This window comes from Podarcis gaigeae (genome assembly GCF_964106915.1).
Source record: "Podarcis gaigeae genome assembly, chromosome: 3".
Classification (NCBI taxonomy): domain Eukaryota; kingdom Metazoa; phylum Chordata; class Lepidosauria; order Squamata; family Lacertidae; genus Podarcis; species Podarcis gaigeae.
Window position 1 is genome coordinate 82,259,525 of NC_139680.1, and position 12,361 is coordinate 82,271,885.

General features: G+C 40.9%; 1 protein-coding gene across 3 annotated transcripts in view; it reads left to right on the plus strand.

Annotated features, from left to right (window-relative positions):
* LOC310841577 (uncharacterized protein) overlaps window positions 1-12,111 on the plus strand; it is a 57,127-nt gene extending 45,016 nt beyond the window's left edge. For 2 of the 3 annotated variants that reach the window (XR_014562556.1, XR_014562557.1), the window contains exons 2-3: window positions 4,499-4,660; window positions 5,663-5,779. Coding sequence is in view for 1 of the 3 variants with exons in the window: in XM_083732886.1 (XP_083589012.1) it covers window positions 4,499-4,650 (152 nt within the window). In the remaining 2 variants the exon portion in view is untranslated. Of the gene's footprint in view, window positions 1-4,498; window positions 4,661-5,662; window positions 5,780-12,066 lie in introns of those variants that run through there. The other variant, XM_083732886.1, reaches the window with a different exon arrangement.
* Window positions 12,112-12,361: the final 250 nt, after the last annotated feature.

Below are 12,361 nucleotides of genomic sequence, written 5' to 3' on the forward strand. Positions count from 1 at the left end.
ATACTTCCTTTGAGAAACAGCTGACCTTTGCTTAATAAATTTCATGCTAGACACAACCCTAAGTAAAAAAAAAAAAGACTGAATGAATAGACATCCGGATAAAGCCTTTGGTAAAATGAATAAGACATTGTACGGTAATGAATAAGATGTGTAGTCCACAACCCACTTACTCCAGAGCAGTCCAGTGACTTAATGGTACCATTCCAAGGTAAATAGATTATGGATTGCACTGTGTGTGAGCAGAAATCCCTCAATTAGTTTATTCAAAATTTATATTCTTCCTAAATATAGCCTATACTATACAACTGATGGCAAGCTGAATTATTTATTAGCTCATTTTCCAGTCATCCTGCTGATATGTGCACACTCTGCTTGCATATACATTCATGGAGTCAAAAAATGAAATAATGCCCTTATCCTATGAGAGCCTAGACCAGCACAGCAGGCCATGCCGTGCCAATGTTCTCCTGCTTAAAATAACCTGTTTGAAAAGGGGTAAATGCTCCACTTTTATTTATTTAACAGGATATAGATACCGCTTAATTACAAAAACATCTAAGGGCTTTACATATATTATTTTAAAATAAATTGAAATTATCAAGAAAACCAGATATTTAAAACAAGTTAGCCTAAAAAAATTCAAAATAAATCAGTAATTTCAAAAATATACACTGTAAAAAGGTAAAGGGACCCCTGACCATTAGGTCCAGTCGTGGCCGACTCTGGGGTTGCAGCGCTCATCTCGCTTTATTGGCTGAGGGAGCCAGCATACAGCTTCCAGGTCATGTGGCCAGCATGACTAAGCCACTTCTGGCGAACCAGAGCAGCACATGGAAACGCCATTTACCTTCCCGCCGGAGCGGTACCTATTTATCTACTTGCACTTTGACGTGCTTTTGAACTACTAGGTTGGCAGGAGCAGGGACCGAGCAATGGGAGCTCACCCCGTTGTGGGGATTCGAACCTCCGACCTTCTGATTGGCAAGTCCTAGGCTCTTTGGTTTAACCCACAGCGCCACCCACGTCCCTATCATACACTGTAAGATGACATATTAAAATGCATGTCAAATATACACGTCTGGGTAGACTAGATTAAACAAAACAAAAACTTTTAGAAGGTGCCAAAAACCATCCAGCAAAGGCGCCCGCCTAATATCAATGCGCAGGGAATTCCAAAGTTTAGGTGATATCACACTGAAAGATCACTTGCAAGTATGGAATGAATATTATGTGGCACTGTAAAAAGTGCCAGTTCCAAAATATGCATTTATAGCAATGCTTTGGCTAAAGCAGATCATGCCCTTGTGTCCTTCTTTGTCCAATGGGCTTTTCCTTTATGATGAACTGTTTGAATGGTTTTGCTATTTTCTATGTTGTACAACTGCACCCAAGTACTGTGGAGTATTGTTTTAAACATATATTAATGTGATCTTAAAAGAGTGACTGCATAGGAGACTGTTGCCAACCCAGCCTGTATCCTGTGGGGTCGGTCTGCAGACTCCATGGTGTACTTAGCACAGGGGCAATAAAAGAAAATAAGCATTAGCAGGAGGCCTTAGTTTCCTGTCCAGAGCTCAGCTTAGCTTCACAGAGGAAGGAACACAAAAGTAGAGTCACCAAACACTGCAGTGGCCTGGCTGGTGAGGCTGATTCTCTGTTACCTCACTGACAATCTCATTAGGGCGCTCTTGATGATGTTTGGCTATGCTTCATAATGTGAAGACCCCAATAAGAAGTTACTTGTTAGCCTCATGAAAAATAGCCGCTGCAGATAAACTTTAACGGCCAGTTGCCTCGCAACCAAAAGTCTGTCTCGTGAGAGAATCCAGTTGCTCTAGCAACAGCCTTTTGACAGGTGCTGAGAGCCACAGACAGCAGAGCTCATACTGGTGGCTGGGCCAAAGGACACTTGACTGATACACCACACTACCCTAGACAAACAGATTACTTCACCAGCAACACTTGCTACCCTGTGAACTCGTAGTAAATACACATTTCAGAATGTGTTTTCTGTTACGGAAAGAAAGGAGCTCAAGGCATCAAAACACCGGTTAGAAAATTAAATACTTATACTCTGAATTCAGTGGAAAGGAGGGAGGGATTTGCAAATCCCTGTCATCTCACTGAAGAAGACAGTGGCAAAGACATGAGTGCAATTAAGCTTGGTGGGGGGGGGGGGAGAATAATAGTGAAAACAGCTTTGGGTGGGCAGCATTTTCCAACTCCTGCAGTCTGTTTCGCCATTTGCTATACCATAGCATCAAGTGTCCTTTGTTCTAGCCACCAGTGCAAGCTCAATTGTCTCTGCAGCTCATAGCTCGTATAAAATCAACCTTATTATTTTCCTTAGTGTTTAGTTCAATATTTAAAATATTATGTTTAGAAAGTTGTTGCTATAATCATATATACTAATGTACTGAAATATACCTGAAGGATCCTCTCAACCCTAACATACCAAATTGAGCCCTTTGGTCTGCAGGTGAGAGCATCCAGCAGGTACCGTCTTATCAGGAGGTTTGTTCCACACAATGTAATCATTTGGCCTTCAGAGTTGTGGTACCTACTCTTTGAAATCCCCTCCCTTTGAATATTAGACGATTTCATATATGCCTACAGATGATAAATTTTACTATTTTAATACAGTATATTTTTCTTTTTGCCATTTTGGACAAAAATTCGGCAAACCAAAATTACTGTAAACGAAAATTTAATGGCAAAGGTTTAGAAAAAGAAGCTTATTGGGAAATTTTTCTTCTAGCTCAGACTCAGAAGGTAATCAGTTATGTTGGGGAGTCACCTACAGGGAAGGAGGTACATAGCATTCTCTAAAAACCACTAGCATATCACCTCGTTTCAAATGCAGGCCAATCCACAAACCTTTACAGTTAGGCAAATTGAGTTGTGTACTGACTTTAAAGGCAGAACATTGGTTTGAATTTAGGTTTTTGGCTTAAATGAGTTGTGGCTAGGGCTGACTGACCCACAGATGAATGTGTCCCTATGGTCACGTGACTCAGCTTCCACTGAAGTCAAAGGGGCTCTTTCCTTTGACTTCACAGAGAGTTGTCTCAAGCTCTGTTTGTCCGAGAAAAAGCTAATATGGAATTTAACTGAATAAACACTTTAGCAGTGAAGATTACAAAGTAACCTTTCACTTGGTCTTTTTCTTAAACAGAAGGGAGATGTTTTGCTGCCAGTTTGGGTGTTTATTTTCCAGTTTCCATAGAAAATAATTGGTCTCGTATTTTCTCTCTGCCTAGGAATAAATACCTTTATTCATGCTCCCTAAACTTAGCAGCACGCACAGCCAGGACTCATGCTGAGACTCGATCCAAGCTGTCTCCTGCCACAATTCACTGTGGACAGATAAGGCTGTACCATTTTTATGTGGGGCTTTGAACCACTGGATGAAAGTATATATTTCTTGCAGCACATTTATCCTGTTGATTTCTGCAGTTCCAGCCCAGAGATAGAATGCTAAAAAGAGAACAGTAGAGGCCCTCAGGGCAAGAAGCCCATCAAAGACAGCACCCACTGCATATGCTGTTATTTAAAGCATTATTGTTTTCCTTATTACCCTAGAGTCCATCTTTATTATTATTGTTCCTCTTTGGGAATATTTTAGGCTAGGTTAGTTAACATGGAAAATACTAAATATACAGCATCCTAAAATACAGGCATTATATGTAACAACCCAAAACCAGCCTAAGTAAATGAGAAAGAAAAGGTGTGTTAGGCCAGGGTTTTCTTGCTGGCATTAAGTTATATGGCATGCTCAACAAGAGCCCTGAGCAATATTAGACTGACCCATTTGCTGTCTTTTCATCACACCTCCTGGAGAGCCAATATTTAGGGGTAAGCTCAGCTTTTCTCCTTAACAACCTATATATATTACTGAGGATCTCTGTTTGCTTAGTCCAATATGGAATAACTTGGGCCACAGTATGGCCAAAATTGTGGTGGACCCTGGGGTCTCAAATTTCCACAGCACCCTGTGCAATGGCAAAAATGGATGGTCCTGCCTCTCACCTTCCATTCTACAACATAGTTGCGGTTTCCCTTGTGGTGCCCCCAAGGCTCCACACCCAGGTTGCAATCCCCTAAATCAGGGGTCTGCAACCCGCGGCTCCGGAGCCGCATGTGGCTCTTTTACACCTTTGCCGCGGCTCCGGGGCGGATACTAGCGAGGGGAGGAGGCGCATTGTGCGCCCTGACACTCCCCACTGTGACGGGCGCTGTACTGGCTGTGATGTCGCATGGGGGCGGTGCGTGCGTTAGTCACGCACTGTCCCGACGTCACCTTCCCACCCGCTGTCAGATCGCGGCTCTGGAGATATATTTGTTTTAAATGTCGCAATGGTTTTGCGGCTCCCAGTTTTTCTTCTTCTTCGGAAATGGGTCCAAGTGGCTCTTTTTGTCTTAAAGGTTGCAGACCCCTGCCCTAAATCCACCATGTCGGAGCTTCACTTAGTGGGCATATCATTTACACACTTTTCAGGGCCAACTGGAATCCCAGCTACAACTTTCCTGGCTTGTGTCCTCATGCGCCTTTCAGCAAGTCCCAGGAAATTGCAAAGTGGAGGAAGAAGGTTTGCTTTCCTAGGTCCCAATATAACATCATCCCCAACCCCTGATATGGCCTGGCTATAAATACTTCCAGGTAAGTCTTTTGCTGTTATATATTATCAGAAGTGAGTAGCAGACAGTTCTGGTGGCCTGGAGCTCGAGTCAGGTCCATGCAGGGGTGGGGGCCAGCCGGGTACATTTGCCCTGGGCCTCGAAGGGCTAAGCTGGCCAGGGGCTGCTGCCAAGGACCAGCTGCTTTTTGTTTGAGCTTATAACTTTGTCCTAACAAGGCTACCACCCTGGGCCTCAGAAGAGCTCTACACTGGCCTGGCTCAAGTACTTGTGCTTCTCTGCTCTCCAGTTCCTGTTGTGCTACCTTGGCTCTCCTACAGCCTGGCTAGGGTTCTTCCTAGTACTCACTGCTGTGCTTCAAATGTTTTATCTGGCTACACCCTCAGCCAATCCTGACCCCCTGAATGAAGGCACCTCAATGAAGCTTGCAGACAACACTTTGAAAACCCCTGATCTAAAGAACTCCTCCCTCTCCATTAGGCCATTAAGTGCAGAGTCGATGGTTACTTAAAGCTACTACTATGTGATGTGACAGAGTAACCGCTTCACAAAGATTAAAACTGTACAAGTGGGATCAGAAAGCGAGTAAATGGACCATTTTGACAATATGGCAGAAGACTGGCCTACATTCACTGCCTTGAGCAAGTACACTGTGCCCTGTGATCCTCCCAAAAAATAAACTGCCAGTATTGTTGAACTAATAAATCTACATAGCGATAGCAGAGGCTCACTAGAGGTTTATCATGGAACATACACAACAGAAAGTAGGCTGGGCAAAACATGCTCAGGTAGACAACTGGAATGCTGGCCAATAACTAAATGATGGTGGTGGTAACAACACATTCATTTCCAGTGCAATACATGCACCAACAAGAACCCACATTTTCAATTTCTTTCTGCAAGTATAACCTGTAAAATACAAAGCCATTTTACCTGTACAAAACATATTGAATATTTATTACTGAATGAAGTGTGCCATTTCATAAATGCAAACTGAATTTCGATATGTTTTCTTACATTTTAGGTGTCATAACAGTAGACATTGACTGAGGTGAAAAGAACAACACTTGCTGCGAGCAGTCCGAAATGGAGGGTATGCCACTCGTGACCACAAAGTTTTTCTCTCAAGTTCCAACAGTGGTAAATATTTTTCAGTACCTCCGTGTGAGGACTGCATTATTTAAACAAGCCTTTAGCTATCCTTCTGAGGCTTGAATGAGTCATGTCTCATATTAATAGGTTGCTGTGTCTCCTCCAGCTGTGAAAGCTTCTGTCCTTATACAGTGGTGTTGTGTTTACATAAGGCCAAACTGCAATACATACAAATGGCCATGATAGCAAGGGGTGGGAGTCAACAGACCCTTTCCCAACTTCTGATCTCTCTCTGTTCTCAAAGTGAGGTTTCTTGCATTTAAAAAGCCCACCAGGCTATAGTTACATGTGTCTATGTCGGTGGTTCTCAATTTCTGCCCCCACCCCCAATAGGCCACTTTAAACTTCTGAGGGTCTTGGCAGATTTTTCTATCTGCTGTAGAATTTGTAATGTGCTGTGCTAGCTGATAAAAGATTTTTAATTATTTTTGTTGCAGCTTTTATTTATTATATATCCTACTTTATTGTATTATTCCATAGAATAATGAGGGCTACCATAGCTGTATGCCGGCTCCCTCGGCCAATAAAGCAAGATGAGTGCCACAACCCCAGAGTCGGCCACGACTGGACCTAAAGGTCATATATACATTGCTGAGGATGAATAGTTTTCATGGGTCAAACTGGGGGGGGGGGGGCACAAGGGAAAAGAAGAAGCATAACAACATAGTTTTCCTCCAGCAACCCTTCAGCTTGCCTGATAACCCCAAATATATATGCAAATAGTCTGTTTATCTGAACTCCAAAGTAAACAAATATGCTGAACATATTTCTGGTCATTCAGAAATAAAGTTTCATTGTTCTCAAAAGCTCCACAAAAATAGAAATCTATTCAGTTGGGGGAGGAGAGCTTTTAAAAAGTGTTTGCTTTTCTGCTAGATCTTTAGCTGCCGTTGTGGCCTTCTTTTCCCCCAGTTGCTTTATTTTTTTTTTTTTAATATTTTTATTAATTTTAAGAAATACAGAAAAAAGAATAAAGGATAGTTATAAGAAAATAGAATAGAAGAATAACAAATTTCCATGTTCTTTTTCCATCCAGTCTAAAGGACTTCCCCACATCCTCCAAACCCTGCGTTCTCTGTCATATAAAACATCAGCAATTTGTTAACTTATTTCAAAACTTATTGTATCTTCCATTTTATCATGTTCCCTGATTTCAATTTTACTATAACCCAATTCTTGTATGCTTTGTATTAAACACAATAAAGTTATTTCATTATTTTACCTCTAAATTCTTGTGTCTTAATTTTCATTTCATTAACTTACATTTGCTGAAGCTAGAGTTTCCTGAAGGGTGCATTTTTTTAACATTCATACAGCTTATAGTGTTTTTTCAAATAGTCCTTAAACTTTTTCCAGTCCTCCTCAATTGTTTCTTCTCCCAAGTCTCGGATTCTGCCAGTCATTTCAGCCAATTCCATATAGTCCATCAACTGTGATTGCCATTCCTCCAGCGTGGGTAAATCTTGTGTCTTCCAATATTTTGCAATCAGGATCCTTGCTGCTGTGGTAGCGTACATGAAAAAGGTTCTATCCTTCTTAAGCACTCTCTGGTCTACCATGCCCAGAAGGAAGGCCTCTGGTTTCTTAGGTAAGGTAAATCTCAGTACCTTTTTTAGTTCATTATGGATCATTTCCCAGAAGGCCTTCACTTTCGGGCAGGTCCACCAGAGATGAAAGAATGTCCCTTCCGCCTCTCCACATTTCCAACATTTATTGTCAGACAGATGGTATATCTTAGCTAGCTTGACTGGGGTCATGTACCACGGGTATACCATTTTCATAATATTTTCCTTCAAGGCAGTGCATGCCGTAAATTTCAAACCGGTGTTCCATAACCTTTCCCAGTCTACAAACATAATGTTGTGCCCCACGTCCTGCGCCCATTTTATCATGGCGGATTTGACTGTCTCATCCTGTGTATTCCACTTAAGCAGCAAGTTATACATTCTCGAAAGTAGTTTACTTTTTGGCTCTAACAATTCAGTCTCTAGTTTCGATTTTTCCACCTGGAATCCAACCTTTTTATCTATTTTAAAGACCTCCTGAATTTGCGCATAGTGCAGCCAGTCTCGCACCTTAGTTTTCAGTTTTTCCAAGCTCAGCAACCTCCAATTGTCTCCAATTTTTTCAATTATTTCCCAGTATTTAGGCCAATGGGCCTCCGTGTTAAGTCTCTTACGTGCCTTGGCCTCCACCGGTGAGAGCCACCTCGGAGTCTTACTCTCCAATAAGTCTTTATATTTTGTCCAGACCATCAAAATTGCTCTTCTGACAATATGATTTTTAAACAATTTGTGCACTTTAACCTTGTCATACCACAAATATGCATGCCACCCAAACGCATTGTCAAACCCTTCCAGATCTAGGACGTCAGTGTTCTCCAATAAAATCCAATCTTTCAACCAGCAGAAGGCTGCAGATTCATAATATAACCTCAAGTCTGGCAGGGCAAATCCCCCTCTTTCTTTCGCATCAGTTAATATTTTAACTTTATTCGGGGCTTTTTGCCCTGCCAAACAAACTTAGAAATATCCTTCTGCCACTTTCCAAAACATTCCACCTTGTCCACGATCTGTAGGGCCTGAAACAAAAATAACATTTTCGGCAATACATTCATCTTTACAGCAGCTATTCGGCCTAACAAGGAAAGTTTCAATCTTGACCATGTTTCCAAATCTCTTTTGATTTCTGACCAACATTTCTCATAGTTATCTTTAAACAAATTCAAATTTTTGGAGGTCAGGTACACCCCTAGGTATTTTACTTTTTTAACCACATTCAACTCCGTTTCTTTAGAGAACTCATCTGTTTCTGTAACTGTCAAATTTTTTGCTAAAACCTTGGTTTTTTGCTTATTTAACTTAAACCCCGCCACCCGACCAAAGTCAGAAATTAATTCTAACACTCTTTTAGTACTGGAGACTGGTTCCTGTAATGTTAATACCAAGTCATCTGCAAATGCTTTCAATTTATATTGTTTCACTCCGACCTCAATTCCTTGAACCAACCGGTCCTTTCTAATCATGTTTAGCAACACCTCCAGAACTGAGATGAACAATAGGGGGGATAGGGGGCACCCCTGACGTGTCCCTTTTTCAATTTTAAACTCCTCTGTCACCACATTGTTTACTATCAATTTAGCTTTTTGTTCTGTATAGATTGCTTCTATACCATTTTCAAACCCCCGCCCCACTCCCATCCCTTCCAAATTTTTCTTCATGAACATCCAAGAAATATTATCAAAGGCCTTCTCTGCATCAATAAAAATTAAGGCCGCTCTAGTATTAAGATTTGTTTGTAGAAGTTCCAAAATGTCAATAATGTTTCTTGTGTTATCAAACAAATGCCTACCAGGGAGAAAGCCAGCCTGGTCCTTATGGATCACTTCATTTAATACTTTTTTAAGTCTACTTGCCAGAATATCTGCAAAAATTTTGTAATCCACATTTAGGAGTGAGATGGGGCGGTAATTCTTAAGTTGAGTCTTTTCAGTTTCTAGTTTAGGTATCAATGTGATGAAAGCTTCTTTCCACGTTTCCGGTGCCTTCCTTCCCTCCATAATCTGGTTACAAACCTCCATCAAGGGTTGTATCAAATAGTCCTTTAAAACTTTATAATATTTGGAGGTTAGACCATCAGGGCCTGGAGACTTGCCCAATTGAAGATTCTGAATGGCACTTTCAATTTCTTGCTGTGTGATGTTACAATTCAGGTTTGTTCTCATTTCCAGGGGTATTTTTTGTAATCCATTAGTTTTAAGAAATTGATCCACCTCGGAAGCTTTTTGCGGCCCTTGTGAGTAGAGTTCTTTGAAGTATCTCTGGAAACACTTTCTAATTTCCTCGGGTTTCTGAACCATTCTCCCTTCAATCTCTAGATTTGTAACTGTGTTGAGCTTTTGTCTCTTTTTCAACTGCCAGGCTAGCAGTTTCCCACACTTATTCGCTGATTCGAAGGATCTTTGTTTCATTTGTTTAATTTTCCATTCCACCTCTTGATTTATCAATTTTGAATATTGCGCCTGGAAAAATTTCACTTCTCTTAGCACATCCTTCGACTTAGGCCTAGATCTTAATTTTTTCTCTCCTTCTCTTATTTTCTCCAATATCTTCTCCTTCTTTTCATTCCAGAGCCTTTTCTTAATCGTGTTTTGTTGTATTAGAAACCCTCTCATAACTGCCTTACTTGCGTCCCAGATTATTCTTTTTTCCACGGTGGTATTCAAATTTATCTCAAAATAGTCCTTTAAAGTTTTTTGGGCCTTCTTAACAATCTCCTGATCTCTTAATATAGTGTCATTCATTTTCCATCTGAATTTAGTCTCAATTCCACTTTCAAAGCATTATGGTCGGAGCAGGTTTTTGGGCAGATTTCCACTTTTCTAGTCTTAGGTGCCAGTCCTCTAGTTGTCCATATTTGGTCGATTCGTGTCCATGTCAGATGAGCTTCAGAAAAGAAAGTCCCTTCTTTCCCTAGAGGGTTCTTAACCCTCCATATGTCGACTAAGTCCATATTGTCAGTCATTTCAAAAAAGGTTTTAGGTAGTCTGCCATCTTTCGATATGTTGGCACTTTGTGACTTATCCATGTTTACAGACACAACCCCATTCATATCACCCAACATAATGATGTTATTATAGTCCAAGTAATCCAGCATAGTCTCATGCAGCTTCCTGAAAAATTCCGATTTTCCCTCATTTGGAGCATATATTCCTAATATCAAAAAATTTTCTCCTTGTGTCTGTATTTCAATCGCCAAAATTCGGCCATGTTCATCTTTAAATAAGAATTTCGGTGACAGGCTCTCCTTTGCATATATCACCACTCCTCTTTTCTTAACTTTTGTCCGAAGAAATAAATTCTTGGCCTAGTCTTTTATTAATTAGCACTTTTCTGTGGAGCCTTGTCGCATGTGTTTCTTGTAGGCAGATAACGTCCAATTGTTCCTTTTTCAAAATGTGAAAAACTTTCCTTCTTTTTTCCGGGGAATTTCCGCCATTTATGTTCCAACTGAGAAGCTGCAGAGACATCCTGAATCAATTGACGAGTTCTACAATGGGGTGTCTAAGCTTCCCTCCGATCCCGGAGGAGGTAGTGCTGGTCCAGATCCAGGTGGTATGACTCTTGAAGGTGGTCCCGTGGTGGTGGAGGCCAAGAAGCTGCAGCTCCTTTTTGCAGGTCCTCCTCGTGGTCGTGTAGGAACTTCTGCTGGTCTTCAGGTGATTTAATTTTTATTTTCCTTCCTTTGTAAGTAAATGAAAGTCCTTGTGGAAACTCCCACCTATAAGGAATTCCGTTGTGTCTCAACAATTTAGTCAGGTCTATATAGGTAGTCCTAAGTTCCAAGAGATATTTGGGTATATCTCTGTAAATTTCGGCCCTTTTGCCTTCTATCTCCAAAGATTTCTTGAAATGTAGGCCTAATATCTTATCCCTCTCTTCTCTTGATCTCAGAACAACTAAGCAGTCTCTGGACTTGTCTTTCTTTACAGATTTTCCCAGTCTAAAGGCTGTCACAATTTTAAAGTCCTTTTCTTCCTCAATTCCCCAGAATTTGGAGAACAAAAGTGTCAGAAATCCCTCTAAATTGTCTTTCTCCAATTCCGGGATAGCCCTTATCCTGAGATTGTTTTCTTTACTTTTCAGTTCAACCAATGACAGGTAGGCTTGTTGTTCCCCTACCTGTCTTTTCAGAGGCCTTACTTCCCCTTTAACTTCATCAACCTTTATATTCGCCTGTTCTGCTTTTTGGTTGGCTTCCACAGCTAATTTGTAGTTTTCTGCCGTAGCTCCTTGCAGTTTCTCAATTGCCTGGGTGTGCTGCGAAACCTGTTCAGTTAATTTGCCAATAGAGGATGTAGCTTGGTCAATTTTTGATGTTTGATTGTCCACTTTTTGATTTAAAACTGCCAGTTGTTCCAAAATTTGTTTCAAAACTGTTTCAGATCCTCCAGTTGCCATATCTTCTGCAGCAGGCTGTACAAATTCCACCTCCTGTGCTGTCAGCACAGTTGGGACGGATGATCTGCGGTGAAGAGTTAAAGTTGTTTGCATGAGTTGCCCAGATTTTTTCTCTTTTTCTTTATCTTTGACTTTAGCTGCTCTTGTTCTCCCTGAGCCGCTCATTCCACACCTACCTCTGTTCAAGGTCAAATGATCTTTTGTCCCATGGGAAAGACAAGTCCAAAGTATAAACAAATTAAACCACAAAAAATTTCAATAAAGTTCAATTCCCAGGCCACTATACTTCCACAGTCCTATAGGGCTTTTCCCCCAGTTGCTTTAAACATCACACAAAAAGCTAAGAAAACACTTTTATATGATTCCAGACTGGATTTACATCCTCAGGCAACTAGAAATAAACAGTTGCTTGCCACAGATGTCAGAAAGATTTTCTTCACGTGAGGTGGCACTTTGTCCTATAGCCTGAAGGCCATGAGATGATATGTAGGCAATACATGTGGTGTGTCAATAGAAATGTCACATCTGTCATGGCAAATGTGGGAAGTATAATACTATAAGAACAGAAAAGTGGTGTCGTGCATTTTGTACTCTGCCACACAGAAGATGGA